At 41.9% G+C, this 15438-nt stretch overlaps 1 protein-coding gene across 4 annotated transcripts in view; it reads right to left on the bottom strand.

The window, feature by feature from the left end:
• SPRED1 (sprouty related EVH1 domain containing 1) overlaps positions 1 to 15034 on the bottom strand; it is a 59526-nt gene extending 44492 nt beyond the window's left edge. Inside the window, exon 1 of one of the 4 annotated variants that reach the window (XM_056345745.1) lies at positions 13885 to 15034. In XM_056345745.1, coding sequence (XP_056201720.1) covers positions 13885 to 13916 — 32 coding nt within the window. In that variant the 5' untranslated portion in view covers positions 13917 to 15034. Of the gene's footprint in view, positions 1 to 3477; positions 3648 to 13884 lie in introns of those variants that run through there. The other 3 variants (XM_056345740.1, XM_056345743.1, XM_056345744.1) reach the window with 3 other exon arrangements.
• Positions 15035 to 15438: the final 404 nt, after the last annotated feature.

Raw genomic sequence — 15438 nt, 5'->3', positions numbered from 1 at the left:
AGCCACTACTCCTTTTGTGAGCTCCAGCTGGAACAGCAGATCTGTCTTGGCAGAAGGCCCAGATCTAACAAGGGGAAAGGAATTAATATATTTTGTACACACAGGTAGCTCTTACAGTGGGTTTACTTTTGCCCTTCCATTCCCCACCTCCCCTTATTTTCATTTGATACCTTCATCTCTCTAATCCCACCTTGAAAACACAAGAGTTTCACTGATGATACATCATCACAATTTTACAGCTGAGAAAGCATTGTACACAACAAGAACAGCCCTGGTGTAATTTACTTCTAAGAAATTGTCTACAGGAAGCCCAACAACACTAATGCAATGAGGGGAAAAAGTAATTTAAAACACTCAACAGCCCTCTCAAACCCATATGATTTCACATTTACAGTTTACATTGCCCTGGCCCAAATAACCAGTGGGAAATTCCTTGCATTCAGTTGATTTCTATTAAGCACATTTTGTCTTGTGTACAAAAATAACAGATATACCTACAGACAAATGGAACACACAGATAAATTTTGAAGTATTTACCTAACTTTTAATCAAGAAATCAGTCAGATGTACCTAGTGTAAAGCAGCATCTAAAAAAAAAAAAAAAAAAGCAGTTTCCAAGTATTAATGAGCCAGCCCTGACTGCATGGAGACTGAAGGAAGGTGACACCGGCGATCCCCTCCCCACTTCATGAGGCCCTTTTTCAACGCCAAAGCCCAAGAGCACCAGCAACCCCCAATCCCCTTTCTCCTTCTGCTAAAACACCACTACAGCATCAGAAAGCAAGCAGTTGACACTGATGTGACCATAAATTCAATGCATTTCCTAACAAAACTGAATTGCCAAGTCTTTCCCTAGAACCTCACTCTTCCCATTTTGTCTCATCACCTTATTCACGTGGTTCTTGTGAGACAGTTTCAAGAAAAGAAATACCCATGCAGTACACAATGCTCTGAAACACTCCATTTAGATACTAAGACTCATTTCAAGTTCTACCATGCAAACATGAAGAGCAAACTATACCAGAATACTAAAACCGAATCATCTGGCATAGCAATTTCAGTTCACTTCAACTTATGAATGCCTGAAAACATAACACACGTATTAAGAACAGATAAGCCACTGAAAACTAAACTGCCACTTAAAGCAAAATGAAGTCCTACCGAACAACTACATGGTAAAGTTTTCTACCAAAGATTCAAGAAACATACTATATTTCAGCTCAAACTTCCTGATGAGGAAACAGATGCATATGGAATTTAACCAAGTATAGCAAGTAGAAAAGTCAAAGAGAGGATGTCAACAAGTTTCTTGAACATTTTCAAAGGGACATTTCCATTTCCAATCTCTCAGAAAGGAGAAACTGTAGCTGACTCTTTTGCAGTTTTCAAGTAGTTCTGAACCATCATCTGCCTTGTCACAAAAACTTCCCCAAACCATTTCAAACCACAGATCTGTTCTACCATTAAAAAGCAAAACAAGTGAGCAGTTAAGTTCAGTGGATTTTAAATAAATCTACTCCCACTCTCTCTCATTAAATGATCTCAACTGTAAATTTGCTTTAGATGCTTTAAGAGGTGGCTATTAACTACACTGAGAATAAGTTATTTTGTGTATCAAAATGACAGCACCAGTGCTATTTATTTAGTGAAACTGGATTTGTCAGTGTTGGCAAAATGTAGGGCCTTAATGGAATTCTTTTTATTTCTGTTTTAAATGACTTGTGTACTTATGCAACTTTAGCTTATTCTGACATACTTCACAGAAAGGATCTAAAAAAACCCAACCCAAAACCAAAAGCGCAAACCCATTCTGAACAGTTCGGTATTTCACATTATCTAAGTAGTCTATCAAAAACCATTACAACACCCCCCCCCCATTGCACACATCAGTTATATCACTTGGGGGAGGGAGCATTTAAAAAGAAGTTCAGATTTACATCTCTTAAAAACACCTACAGAATTAGGAAGATTTGCTTGTGAAGTACCCTTCTTTGCATAGCTGTACAAAGGAGCAAGCATCAACTTCCAGGCTTTCAGAGCTACAGACAGATAATTTCATCCAATCCCAAATAGTATCGGTAATACTGAATGCAACTTACTTCCTGTGGATCCTGGACCCTTACTTGGCAGCAGCCTCAACCACCACACTAAGCAACTGCTGCTGCAAGGTTACATATTAAAATGAATAAACCACACAAAAAACATTTTCCTTCTTGAAGGAAAAGGTATATAATGGAGCTCAAGAGAATGAAGATGAATGAACAGAAGTTTTAAGATTAGGAAAAAACAAACCTTAAAAAAAAAATAGTAATATATAATCCTCCCTACTTCTGTTGTCACATATTAGAGCATTTCTGATCGTGCTCCCTATGCAAGTTAAAGGCATACCAATACTACCTGGCTATTTAAACCTTGAGAAGTATTGGTCTGTGATTTACTGGAATAATTCACAAAGAAAGAGTTAGACCAAGAGAACTTCTCACTTTTTTTACCAGCTTTGTTATTGCCGAAGGACATATCCCAAAGTCAAACAGAAGCAATTCCTGACAAAATTACTTGCTGAGCTATAATAAGAACTCATTGTGGAGGAAAGCAAAAATACTTCTTTGGAGAATACCATTTTTCAGTGTAAATAAAGACAACAGAAGTTGCATCCTACTGAAAACACAATACAAACTGGTTTTCTTGGTTAATGATAAAAGCTTGAGCAGCATTTTTCAATTTAACTGTTAACACTGCATTTCTCAGCAATCAGATAAACTATTTTATTATATAGACAAAAAAGGGAATAATTATCTCAGCCAAGGAATACCAAAACTGCCAAAAAAAATCTTCTCTCACCAAATACACACTAGATCATAGATACTAATGCTGTAAGCAGGAAATTACAATTATGCCTTCTCCACTGTAAAACTCCTAACTATAAGTTAGACAAGACACAAAAAATGCAGAAAGCAGATCTTTTCTACTGTAGGATACTATAATTTCTGCACACTCTGACTATAATTGCCTTGGAAACAAATTGTGAAGCAACCCCAGAAAAGCTGGTCAAAATCACTCTTGCCCTTGAGAGGTGACACTTGTTCCTTCCTTTGACATGTGAAAGTTAATTAGGATACCTCTTGCATTCTCTACTGAAATGATCTTTTCCTGAAGCACAAGGCAGAGATTTGGATCACCATGCCTTATTTTGGGCTGATACATTGATCAAAGTTCATTGTTTGCACGCTGCAGCTGGAAGGAGCATGAGGACTTAAAGCTTACTTAAAGCTTTTACTTCATCCACTGAGCTTCAGTTGTGGGGATCAAGCTTATGGAGCACAGATTTGCCAAAAGAGAGAAAAGCTAATCCCATAGCTCCCAGTAGCTGCTCAGGCCCAAGAAGTCAGCTGAAGTAACAGATTTGGTAAATTTATTTCCAGTTATTCCACAAGTCTAATCCGTACATTTTGATTTTGTTCAGAAAAGAAGCTATACCTACAATTGTTGTTCTACTTCAGGAAGATTTGTTCACAAATGTCAAAGAAGTTGAATTTTCTGCAGTGGATAAGTCACTCAACATTGATTTTCAATATTTCTGTGATGTCTTCTCCTTTCACTGTTGAAAGAAGGATGAACTCATAGCCTGTGGGAAGCATTCTGTCTTTCTACAGCAAAGAAAACACACGTTTTTATTTGGGTTATGTTTTCCTTGTCCCAAAGTGGTAAAAACCTGGCTTCTTGCTAGCATTGCTCAAGGGTAAAACCCTGGTATTAAGACCTGTAAGGGTGCTTAGCAGGCCAGTCAAAATGTCTCAAAGGGACACTAACCAGTGTCATTTTCTGGAGAAGCTTTTCAGTACAAGCTGTACGAGAATGCTAAAACAGAGAACTGCTCAGAAAAATCCTTCCTAAAATGCTAAAGAGAAAACAAAACCTACAAGGATGGGTCTCTCTAAAAGCCAACACACTTCAAACCACAGAAAGACATGACACCTTCAGCAGTAAAAAAAATAATAACATCTACAAGTAACAAAATATCTAATGCAAGAAAGCTACAGTTTTAAAAAGGTACAGCACAGATGGAAAGAGAGAGGGGAACCTGAAAAGCTCCAACTAATTAGACAACTAAGCTTATCAGTTTTCCCCTAGTTAACCACAGCTTACTTCAGAAGGATAATAAAAGTCCACCACAGGAAATTACACTATACTGAACTACAGCGGTTTAAATTCATGTCATCTTCTGGAATAGCTTCCTTGAATAGACCTGTTCTTCATCCAGAATTTAAGTAACAGATGAAGAAGAGCTCATGTTTTCTATCTTGCTTCAGGGGAATGAACGTAGACGTATTTTCCCTTTGCAGGCAGCTGTAACAGAGAAATGAAAGGTAGTGAATTCCTGCACTGTCAACCTAGGGAGCTGAAAGAAAAACAAAACTGGTTTTGTATCAGTGTGAAATATACAATGTGCTTCCACAAGCATCTCCTCTAAACTGTGCAGAGCACTGTAAGTATATGGCATAAGGTATGTAGCATGGGATAAGGCAGCACACTACTACTTCTGAAACCATTTCCAGAAAGTCCTCTTCACCCCCCAAACAACCTGAAAACAGTGAAGTGCCTAACCCCCTAACAAGATTCCCTCAGTCTGTCTGTAGCCAACAGGCTTCGGTGGAGGTATGGTCATGGACTCAATTTTCAGTGCCCCGGGCAAATGCTTAACTGATTTCTGCAAATCCTCCATTACCTAACCAGGGTTGTTAACATGCACGGTTCTTTTCTATCACCATAGTAACAAAGCACGTACATTTTAAGGTGCATATGGGGGCTCTTCTAGAGGATGTGTCAAGTTGAATACAGCTAAGACAATGTAAGATATTTTAAGCTAGACACGTTCAGTACAAATACAGAAAGCATAAAAGTACTGTGCTAGTGATCATCACAGGACTGTTTGAGCAGTGGTTACACATCCCTTAAAAAGTTTTCTAGAGGCTGAAAGAAGTACAAGACAAAGAAGTATTCACTCAGGGCATTTACGGACCTTAATGCATAAACCCAGCTGTGTAATAATAGTCTGATTTTAGACACTCTCTTGAACTTCTTGAGGAACCAGAGCAGAATATAGTAAAAAATTAAGAACAATACACTTTACCTCCCAGTTGCCAAAAAAAAAAAAGGTAAAAAAAAATCCATCTAACTAGAAAAACATATATACTGATTAAAAAATGACAAGCAACTGGCATTTTCATTTCAATGAGAGCTGCAAGTACTTAGATGCCTGAAGCATGACACTTCCTGTAGAACACGCAAGCGACATCACAAAAAAGCCAGGCTTAATGGTAATCCATGCATTAGTTGCCTCCACAGCAAATATGCCCATGCATGCCAACAGCCTAACTGGCATCTGTGACTAGCATGGTAGATGCACATATCCTATAGTGGCATGACAACAGATGTAGTGATCACCTTAAAAAGAACCAAACCAAAAGCAAGTTCAATGTAACAAATGTGTTATTCCCTCAAACAATTTCTCTTAGTACGCTAGAGAGTGCTTCCAAACTGGGGGAAAAAACCCAACACCAAACCCCCAACTTTCAGATATGGATTAGGTAAATCACTCTAGGAGAAAAAGTATAAGGAACAGCACACTACAGGTCTGGATTGAATTACAGCAACATTACCAACATCTGAAATACTCCCAGAGTTGAAATCTGAAGATTAAAGACTAAAACCAGACTAAAATGCAGAAACAAACAAAATTCCCTAAGAAACTTGTTAAAACATTGCTTTACTTGTCAATGTTAGTATTTATAGAATTTTAACACTTATTAAAATGCAGTCCTCAATTACACAGCACCACCTGTGCATGATCAGAAGTTGCAGTCCTCCTCTCCGGCACAGGATGAACAGCAAATGAGGCAAGGGGCTGAAAAAAAGAAAATGGGCATCTCCTAGTATTGAAGGTTTGAGAGCAGAACCCAGGCAATCTGAATATATTCCTGGCTCTGTCTCATTATCAAAATCATCAAAATTCATACCCTCTGGCCACATTGATTATATTTGCACAAACAATCTCAGTTCTTAAGTTTGGAAATTCTCAAACATTTAATTTTACAACTTTGCATTCCCTTGGCACACTCATTACGTACCATTGGTACCAGCAATCGTAATTTCTTCTACAGTTTGGTTGGGGTTTTTTTCCCCCCTAAAATCTTGCAAAATTAAAGTAAGAGAAAGCAACCACAACATTTTTTTGCAGAATATTGACAGCCCAGATCAGTAGCATTAGAACTACAAGTGGAACTTGAGATTATTGCCTCCTGAAGTGTGCAAACATACCTATCTATCCCAAGTCTACCCTACTAGGAAACTTCCAGTCTGTTCTTGGTCCTAAAGGGAGCAAAGACCAGTGATTAGCAACAGTAACTAGTGCTTAAAAACATACAGGTTTAGAACAGCCACTTACATAGATTTAAAAAACAAACATACAAACAGGATTTCCCACTTTAAATCCTGAATTAGCTTCTTCACATCTTTCAAAAACTTGTTCCTTTCTAAGGCTCAAAGTATACTGGCCTCAATCACAGGCTTCAAATTAAGGCATGCTGTACTGGGATCCAAGAGTAAGCATACCACGCACAGAAATACCTAAGGCACAGAGTATTTTATCACATCACAGGCTGAACAGTTCCTAGGAAGCTAAATAAAAATTCCTAAATCAGAACAGGCTCTGCACTCCCATCTTTCACTACCCTTAATCCTTTCAAAAGGTTAGAGAAAGCACTTCTGCCCACATGGTTTATACCACTCCACCAAAACAGCTCTGCACAATTTCCGAAAGAAAAAAACCCAAGCAGGCATCCTCACTGAGAGTTGTATCTTACCATTTCTGGGTTTATTTAAGCAAGGCAGGCAGTCTCAGAAACAGTTTTTAATAAACCTGACAGTAGCTTTCAGTAATTATTTGTTTTATTAATAAAATTCTTTATGTTTCTTGTTGCTATGCTTGTTTATTCACAGCATTTAACATTACTGAAACCAAAATAAATCAGTTTCATTTTTGCTTTGACAGATTTCAGTTAGTGTTGCAACTCATCGTTACAAGTCAAAGAAAAAGGGTAATTGTCAACAGTTGTCAGATCATCTTGGGGGAGATCTATTTATTCAATACTATTTTTCTGGAGAAAAAAGGACAACTCTTCTGTTGTTATGATGCCTGCTCTCGCAAACCATTCAAGTCAAACATCAGCTCACAGAATTTCTTCAGGGGTTCTGAACAGGTGTTTGACTTGCTGTAGCAGAAGTACGGATTACAAGACTTCTTCACCTAACTAAAACATCACAAACAGCAGTAGTCAAAATTTTCAAACACAAGAATGAATACACGGGGGGTGGGAGAGGCGAGAGATCATTACCACCTCACTGTTAAGATGGTTTAGATGTTTCAGCAGTACACATTTGGTGAATTCTTGTGTAAGGCACACATGAAAAATATTTTCTTCTGAATGGAAGTTTGGTATCAGGCAGCAATGCAGAATGCAGCACAGTCACTGCTCAAGTTTCTATGGCCTATTTTCCCAGTTTCAATTGAAGTATTTACTGTCATGTGACAGTGAGTTCTTAAAAGGAAAAAATGCTTGTGATCTCCTTGCATATACAGATGCATTTATCGTCATTATATTGAGACTTTTTTATTATTATAATTTATTTTCCACACCTCATTTGGAGCACTGGGAATTAGGGCCTGCAACTGTGTGTAGTTAGCCAGTTATTATTTAATCAGAGCCACATTTATAAATAATTTTAGTATTCAAAGCACTTAAATGCACATTTGCTGTCCCTTAGCACAGCTAAAGATTTGTTGGTCTTTTTTTTTTAAAAAAAATCTTTTCTTGATATACATAGGAGAAAAACAGTAACTATAAAGCACTGAATATAAATGAATGAATGTATTTTAACAAACTGATATCACAGATATCAGCGTTAACATTATGTAAAACCTAAGCTTGAAAAGATATGAAAACACATGCACTTAAAATATCTGCTTACTTCCTACCAGTGCTGTTCAATACCACCGTCTTAGAGACCGATTCCTATTACAGATATTTTTCAAGTGAGAGAGATACCATGTTTGCTCTAGTACCATATACCATAAAGTATGTTAATTATATAAAAAATGATACCACCTCACATATAAGAAAACCACAGGGAGTAGTGCCAGCCAACAGATTTTACTAGATTATAGCCTAAGGACTAGTGACAAAACAATTTTTTTTCTCTTACACAGTACAGGAAAAGCAAGCACAACAAAAGTATGTATTTTATTGTCTTAAGCCTAAAAACTTATGTTAATACAGCATACCAAAAGAGCATCCAGTTCCCTTCCCCCCTCAAAAAACAATCATCACTGAAGATTATTTCTGCTGAATATCACGACTGGTTAGAAAACACACCTAACAAAGTATTACAAAGTATAAAAAATGTTGCAAATATGTTTCCATCTTATTCAATTTTAATTTGGAATATTTGTACCACATTAGTCGCCAACAATAAATAAAACACTCCATGACTAGAAGTGCTTTCAAAAGGAGGAAGGAGCATTTTCAAGAGAGAGAAAGGAGGAACAAATTTCCTATTTTCAGAGACCATTTAATTTTTGTTTACAACCAATTTCAGCCATTCAGTAACTGTGCAAACTATGCTAGTTAAAATTTGCTCACTTAATTGTTGTTGCACATTAGAACAGAGCAAAGATAGCTCGTTTTTAATATATCCATAAAGAAATTGGGATCCTCAACAACATGGCAACTCCCAGATTGTCTTGCAAGTTCCTTTAAGGAAACTGCAACACATTCCAACTGAGAGAGAAGAGAGAGAAAGCAGACATTTAAACATTAAAACATCACCATTTAAGACAACATACCTTGTATGCCATACCATAGTTACTTTTTTTGAGTTAGAGAAGTAAAAAACCAAAAAAGACAAAATACTTCATTTGTTTCCTTTATAAACTTGTGTCAATATTCTGAAAAGTATTTTTTGTTTCTGGTGTTTGTCATATTCCATCAGGTCATCACCAATGCATATGATGTCTCCAGATACACACATAAGTGGGTAAATAACAAACAAAAATACCAGTGTTTAGCCTAAAAACCACCAGGAATGCCCTTGGCTTTAATCCTGTGACTTCTGATCCTGTCAAGACAAGTCTCCACTTTTGAAAAATACGCTGACATCCTGACGGTCACTTTAACACTTCAAGAACATTAAACTTTAAATGAACAAACAAGGGAAACATTCTTTAATTTTTAATTCAAATACTAGCGCTGGCTCCAGTTATGCTGAAACATCCAGAAAACTTTTTTTTTTTTTCAGTCCCACAGTAATCAAGGAATGTTGCTAAGGTAAACCTGTTTTTAAAAAATAAATAAAAAAATAAACAACACCCTCCCCCCGCCCTGACTCCCAGATTATGTAACACGCAAAATTACATTTAACCTTCAAAACAGTGTCATGTAACATAAAGCCAAAGAGACAGCAAGAAGCAGTTCCTAAGACTGGAAAAACCTCCCCAGGACTCTGTAAAGAACCATTCCCCCAAAAGGAAATATATCAAATTTGCAATGATTTCATATAATCAACTGCTTTAGAAGCATTGCTTTCCTCAAAATAAATGTCTTGCCTCTTTTTACAAATTCCTTACATTAAAAGATGAAGAATTCTAAAGTCTACATATAACTACAATAGCAGAAAGAAAACTAGCCTGCTAAAAAGTGTTAAAATCTTCCCATGACTAATAAAAGCAAACTAGTTGGATTTACTTTCTGTGATGATTTTTCATGTTCAACTTTCAGGACTTGGGTTTACAAACCCATTCAAGAGTCACAAGGAGTTCTGAAGCACAAATGAAATATAAACAGTATTTTCATAAACATTGAAGGAAGACATGAACATATCAAGTAAGTATCTTATTTTAAAAATTTAGTTCAGCTTTGCTTTTTCAAATCAACACTTGAAGATGTTTATAACGCCATAATCCAAATGTTGCTAAGCACATTGCATTAGTATACACTCCGTATTTCTTTGATTTATAATCTCTTGAATTAAATTATCTAGGAAAAACAGTATAAGATTACCTATATTTATGTAGACAAAAAATTAGCATGTGCAGTCTGAATCTGTAAAAATACAGTATGTGAAAACAACTCTGAATATAATTGAAGAGCACAAGCATTCCTTGAAAAAGAGGCCACCTGCAATACAGAGGAAAGTAAACAAGCCAATAAAGCAGTGCTCCTACTTTTCAACAGCAGTAACTCAGACTCCATCTTAAGCCTGTCATCATTCATCCCTACTGAATGGGGAATATATAATGTAACAATTATTATGTTTTACCTAACACTGAAATGAGTTGCTTTTCTAGACAGCAATAAAATCTTCCACCAAAACAGGAATTTTGTACAGTGCTTGCTGACCTGTCTGCTTTGACATTATTATGCTGTTGCACGAACAGCGAGTTAACCCATGAGTCCACAAATCCTACTAATTCCTTCATTTAGAAACTGATAGTATTTTTGAACACCACACTGTGTTCATGCTGACCACACTGATTGCAAAACACTGGAGGGAAAAAAAAATAATTAGCTGGAGATACAGAAACACTCTCATTTAACTAACACCTAACTGACAAATACAATAATATAATTACAAGAAAAATGTAAAAATCACCAAGAAAGATTCATCCGTGGCAATTACAATTTCACAAGGCTGTCTTCCATATGTTCATGACCGACAAGAAACCTACTAGTCCTTAATGCAGTTTTTAATTAAACCTTCCCACCACCATTGAGAATTTAACATTATCATCTGAGGTCAAACTCTAGACACCACAAATATTTATATCTTATTCCGTAAAATGAAGTTTTATAATCAAATAATTGAGCTCAATTACCAGAATATTCCCGGTAGCCACAACAACACAAAATGCATTGCAAAGTACCCGTATTTGCCCTTATATGCCAAGAGATTTATTAATGAATTCAAGGCCATTGATGTAATCAATTATACTGATAAAATTAAACACAGTAAACTTCTACAAATTTAAATCCATCATATATTAGATCTGCCCTATTTTCACAAATGGTTCATTTGGAGTTTCAATCATATTTCCTGATCATTTAAAGTGACACGCTTGTGCTATGAGCAAAATCAACCAAAGAGGAACGATGACTCTGGCCTCACCAAAAATGCTGTCCAAAAAAGCAAGTGAAACTGAGAAACATTTTTCTTACATTTCTTCTAATATTCTAATAACCAATGTAAAAAAAAAAAATCTGTTATTTGAGAAAAAGCACTGTTTATAGTGCTTTGTAAGGTTACACACATGTAGCTTTATAACACTGAATTAACTCAAACCTAATACTGTATGTGAGCTTCCCTTCCTCATCTTAAGTAAGGATTTGTAACCTTTCAGGTATTCTCTTAGGTTGCACTAACAACAAAGCCTCCTCCACTCCACAAATGTATAATTAAGGATCACCTTAGTGCGATTTGTTAAGATAATGAAATAGTGTGCTCATGAGCAGTGAACATCACTATTTTTACACTGGCAACCACAAAACAGTTACATCCAACAAATCCATTGCCTGCTTCAGGGATCCTTCATCACTAAGTTTAATTCGATTTTATTTTTTGAAAATTTTCAAAATATTTAAAATCAAACATAATACACCAACCTCTGCACAGCTTATGCCATATTAGACATTTCTCTCTCTTCAGCCACGGCACAGGGTAAGGAGAAATGATAATAGCTAATGTACTGTAAAATTCTCAAAGTAAACAGACAAAAATGAACTGCATTGCTGATTTCTGTCAATTTAATTGTCCTCACTGCTACCTGTATTTTGTATTAGGCAACGTTTTCAGATGTCTCATTAGGTATGCCTGACTTCCTTCTACACTATGTTGATATACTGCAGATATAGACTAAGTTACCCAGAATGGATTAACATACTGTCTTGAAAACACGTTCATAATAATGAATCGGAATTTCAGTATTTTATTTTTGACTCAGTCTTTCTAGAGGGGAAAATATTTCAGCGTTTCCTGAATAAAACTCTTCCCTATTGAAATGTTAGACGGTACAGTGGAGAAGGTACTTCTGAACTAATGCTGCTTTACACGAAAAAGACAAACACAAACCGTAAAGATAACTCCAACACCCCCCACCCCCCAAGCTTCATGGTAACTTCCCATGCTCGCAACCACAAGCCCTCTTTCTGCAGCCCTCTCTGATAAACCTGCCGGCCTGGCTGCCTCTCCCTTCCCATGCAGGTCTGATCTGCGAGGCTGCTGAATGCAGACACTGTACTGCACTGTGAATGGACAGCCAGGTATTTTATGAATGGAGCGGATCACGTGCTCCCAGCACCTCCCCGAGCTGATATTTCCCACATAACTGTGTCAACAAGCAGCGAGCAGCACATATTAATACAGCAGGTCCCAGAGACCGTCCTCTGCCAGCCGCTGGCTGCAGGCTGCTCCTTCGCGCAGGAGCAGCCGCTTTGGGCACTCCGCAGGGCAGGTTTTGCCGCAGGTCAGCGGTGATGACGGCGATATTTTTTTTTCGCCTTTTTTTTTTTTTTTTTTTTTTTTTTATGAATGGAGATTGTGGTATGCAAATGAGAGCGATTCACAAAAAAGGAAACATGGCGGCGGCGGCCCCGGCTCCCGGCCCCGCGGGCGCCGCAGCGGCTCCCGGCCGGCGAGGCCCAGCCCGCTCCGCGGCCGGCAGCGCGGGGCCCTGCTCCGCTGCCCTGCGGGGCTCCGCGCCCCGGCGGGGCTCCGCCTGCGCTGCTCCTCGGGGAGCCGAACGCCGTGCTCTGAGAAGCGCACGGGAGGTGCGCAGGCTTTGCTCAGAGGAAGGCAGCGAAATGGGAAATCCGTCTTTCCGGCCGAGGAGAGCCGCCCGACCCCGGCAGCTCCTCACCCACCTACCGCTACCTACACATACAATGGGCGCACGCTCCCTCCCCAGCGCCATGGCCGCGGCCGTCACCCGCATCATTCATAAAATCAGCCTGAGCAAACACCGACATCGCAAATCGTAACGCTAAAGCTCGGAGGCTGCAGCGATCAACCTTAAACTTCCCGGTAATAGGAAAAGTTTCAAAATACTTCATATTCGTTTTTCAATGCCATAAAGAACTCGTATGTTTTCTGACAAATATTTATCTCCTCCGACCCAAGACGTATTTCAAAGGCAGATTACACGCAGGGGGATACAGCCGCACACACACATTCTCCTTTGTATTTCCTCCAAACCAGTCACATTAAAAATATTAAGAGATCCTTAAACTGTCCCCTTCCTCTTTTAAAAAAATTAAGTCCCAAGTGCTCATTAAAAGGGAGGTGGAAAAAAAAAAAAGGCTTTAGGGTAGGTTTAAGCTGTATTTACACTGACTGACTCATCCAATTAAAATTCAGGAGCAGTTTCCTGCAGGATGAAGCTCCCACACACTAGTTTCCATGTGAAATATCTACAAGTAATAGGATATTATCAGATGTGGTACGTGCCGATACCACTTCGGGCATTCAAACCCCATCCTCCCCTTCCAAGACACCATCGTTACCTGCACCGTTTTCTGCCGAGCTTTAAATACACCACGCTTTTCTGGCCGATGGCTCGCAGCCCTTTTAAACCAAGCTCCTTCACAAAGAGGGAGCTTCTGGGCTTCCATGTACGCGAGCAGAAATGCGCAGTACGCGCACGGGGAGGCCAGGACACGTACGTGCGCGGGCAAAGGCCCCCGCGGGGCGCGGAGCCGGGGGGACGCGCCGAGCCCCAGCCCGATCCCGGGGCGCAGGGGAGAGGCACCGCCGCGGCGAGGGGGGACGGCCGCTTACTCGTTGTTAGAAGTCGCCGTCTCTTCGCTCATTTTCTCCTCACCGCGATCCGACAGGGAGACGGAGCAGCACCGACGCAGCCAGGGCGCAGCCAGAACTCACCAGAAACTTCACCATTGTTACCCCCCCGGCCTGCCGCCCCCGGCCAGGGCACGGGCAGTGCTGCGGAGTGAGGGAGAGGGAGGGGAGAGGGGGCGGGGGGGGGGGGGGGGGGGGGGAGAGCGATCTTTATCCTGGAAACACGAAATCCTGTAGTCCGGCGCCGGAGCGTTATTTCCCCTGTCTTTAGAGATGATGATGGTGAAGGTAGTGGTGGAAACAGCAGCAACAACCTCGGATCTTCCGCTCTTGAGCTGCTCCCAGTTAAAGGGGAACAAAGTGCTGGAGACAAGGGAGGGCTCCCCGCCGCAAAAAGCTGCACCGCACCGTCCTCCCGCTGCAGCTCATCTCCCGCTGCAGCCGCCTTCGCTGCTGCCCTTCTCCTCCTCCTCCTGCTGCTGCCGCCGCCGCTCGGCCGCCTCCCCGCCCGCCCGCCTCCCGCGCCCAGCCGGGGCAGGCGGCGGCGGCAGAAATTCCTCCAGACACCGGAGCCGGCACAGGCCGGGGCAGGCGCGGGGGGAGTTGTGTGGGGGAAAGGGGGGCAGAGAGGCTCGGCCGGGCTCTCCCACCTCCTCCAAAGCGACGCCGAACACTGCGGAGGGAGGACGAGCCGGCCCCAAGGAGAAGGCTGGTGACGGGGGGGGAGGGAGGCGTTTTAAACCAGCCTGGGGGTGGGAAGGGGGGGGATGGAGGAGAGAGAGGATGCGTCACGGCTGTTTGTGTGAGAAGAGAAGCGGGGAGGGAGGGGAAGAGGAGCTGCCAGGGCGAGAGAGGAGCCCCCGGCCGCAGGACGAGGGGAGAGGAGGGAGAAGGCCCGCGGGGAAGTTGAGCGGCGGCGCTCCCTCCTCGGCAGCAACTCCATTAGCGGCCGCCGCCGCCTCGGCTCCTCACAGCCGCCTCCGCCTCCTCCTCACAGGAAAACTGGGCGGAAGCGTTGACTTCAAGCTCCTTCCGCCGCCACAGCTTGATCCAAAATAACCACGGGGGAAAGGGAGGAGGGAGAAGAAGGAACCGCGAGGGGAAGAAAGTAATCCCCTTGACCCAGCGCCCGCCGCCGGACGGGCCCGCGCCGCCGCCCTCACCGCGGCGCCCGGCGGCTGCCCTGCGCTCGAGTTTCCTGAAAGTAGTTCCCTCCCCTCCGGCGCTGCCTCACGCGCTTCCCGAGGAGCCGCCGCCGCACACGCACGCACGCCACAGCGCCGCGGAGGGATACGCCAGCTGCCCCAGCGCTGCCCTCCTTCCTGCGTGGGGGACGCGGGGCAGGCGCCGCGCGGGGGGCGGCCGCTGCCGCTCCGGGCACCGCCGGTTCCGGCCCCGGCCCCGGGCGGGCGCGCAAGGGCAGCGCGGCCGGGGGCCCCCGCTCGGCGCGGGGCCGCGCAGACCCCCCGGGGCCGCCGCTGTGCAGCCGGGTCGGTCGGCCCGGGGTGTGGCGGGAGCGGGCCGCTGGCGGATGAG

This window comes from Falco biarmicus, chromosome 7, assembly GCF_023638135.1.
Source record: "Falco biarmicus isolate bFalBia1 chromosome 7, bFalBia1.pri, whole genome shotgun sequence".
Lineage (NCBI taxonomy): Eukaryota > Metazoa > Chordata > Aves > Falconiformes > Falconidae > Falco > Falco biarmicus.
The sequence above is the reverse complement of the archived record's forward strand: the minus strand, read 5'-3'. Positions and strand labels throughout refer to the sequence as shown.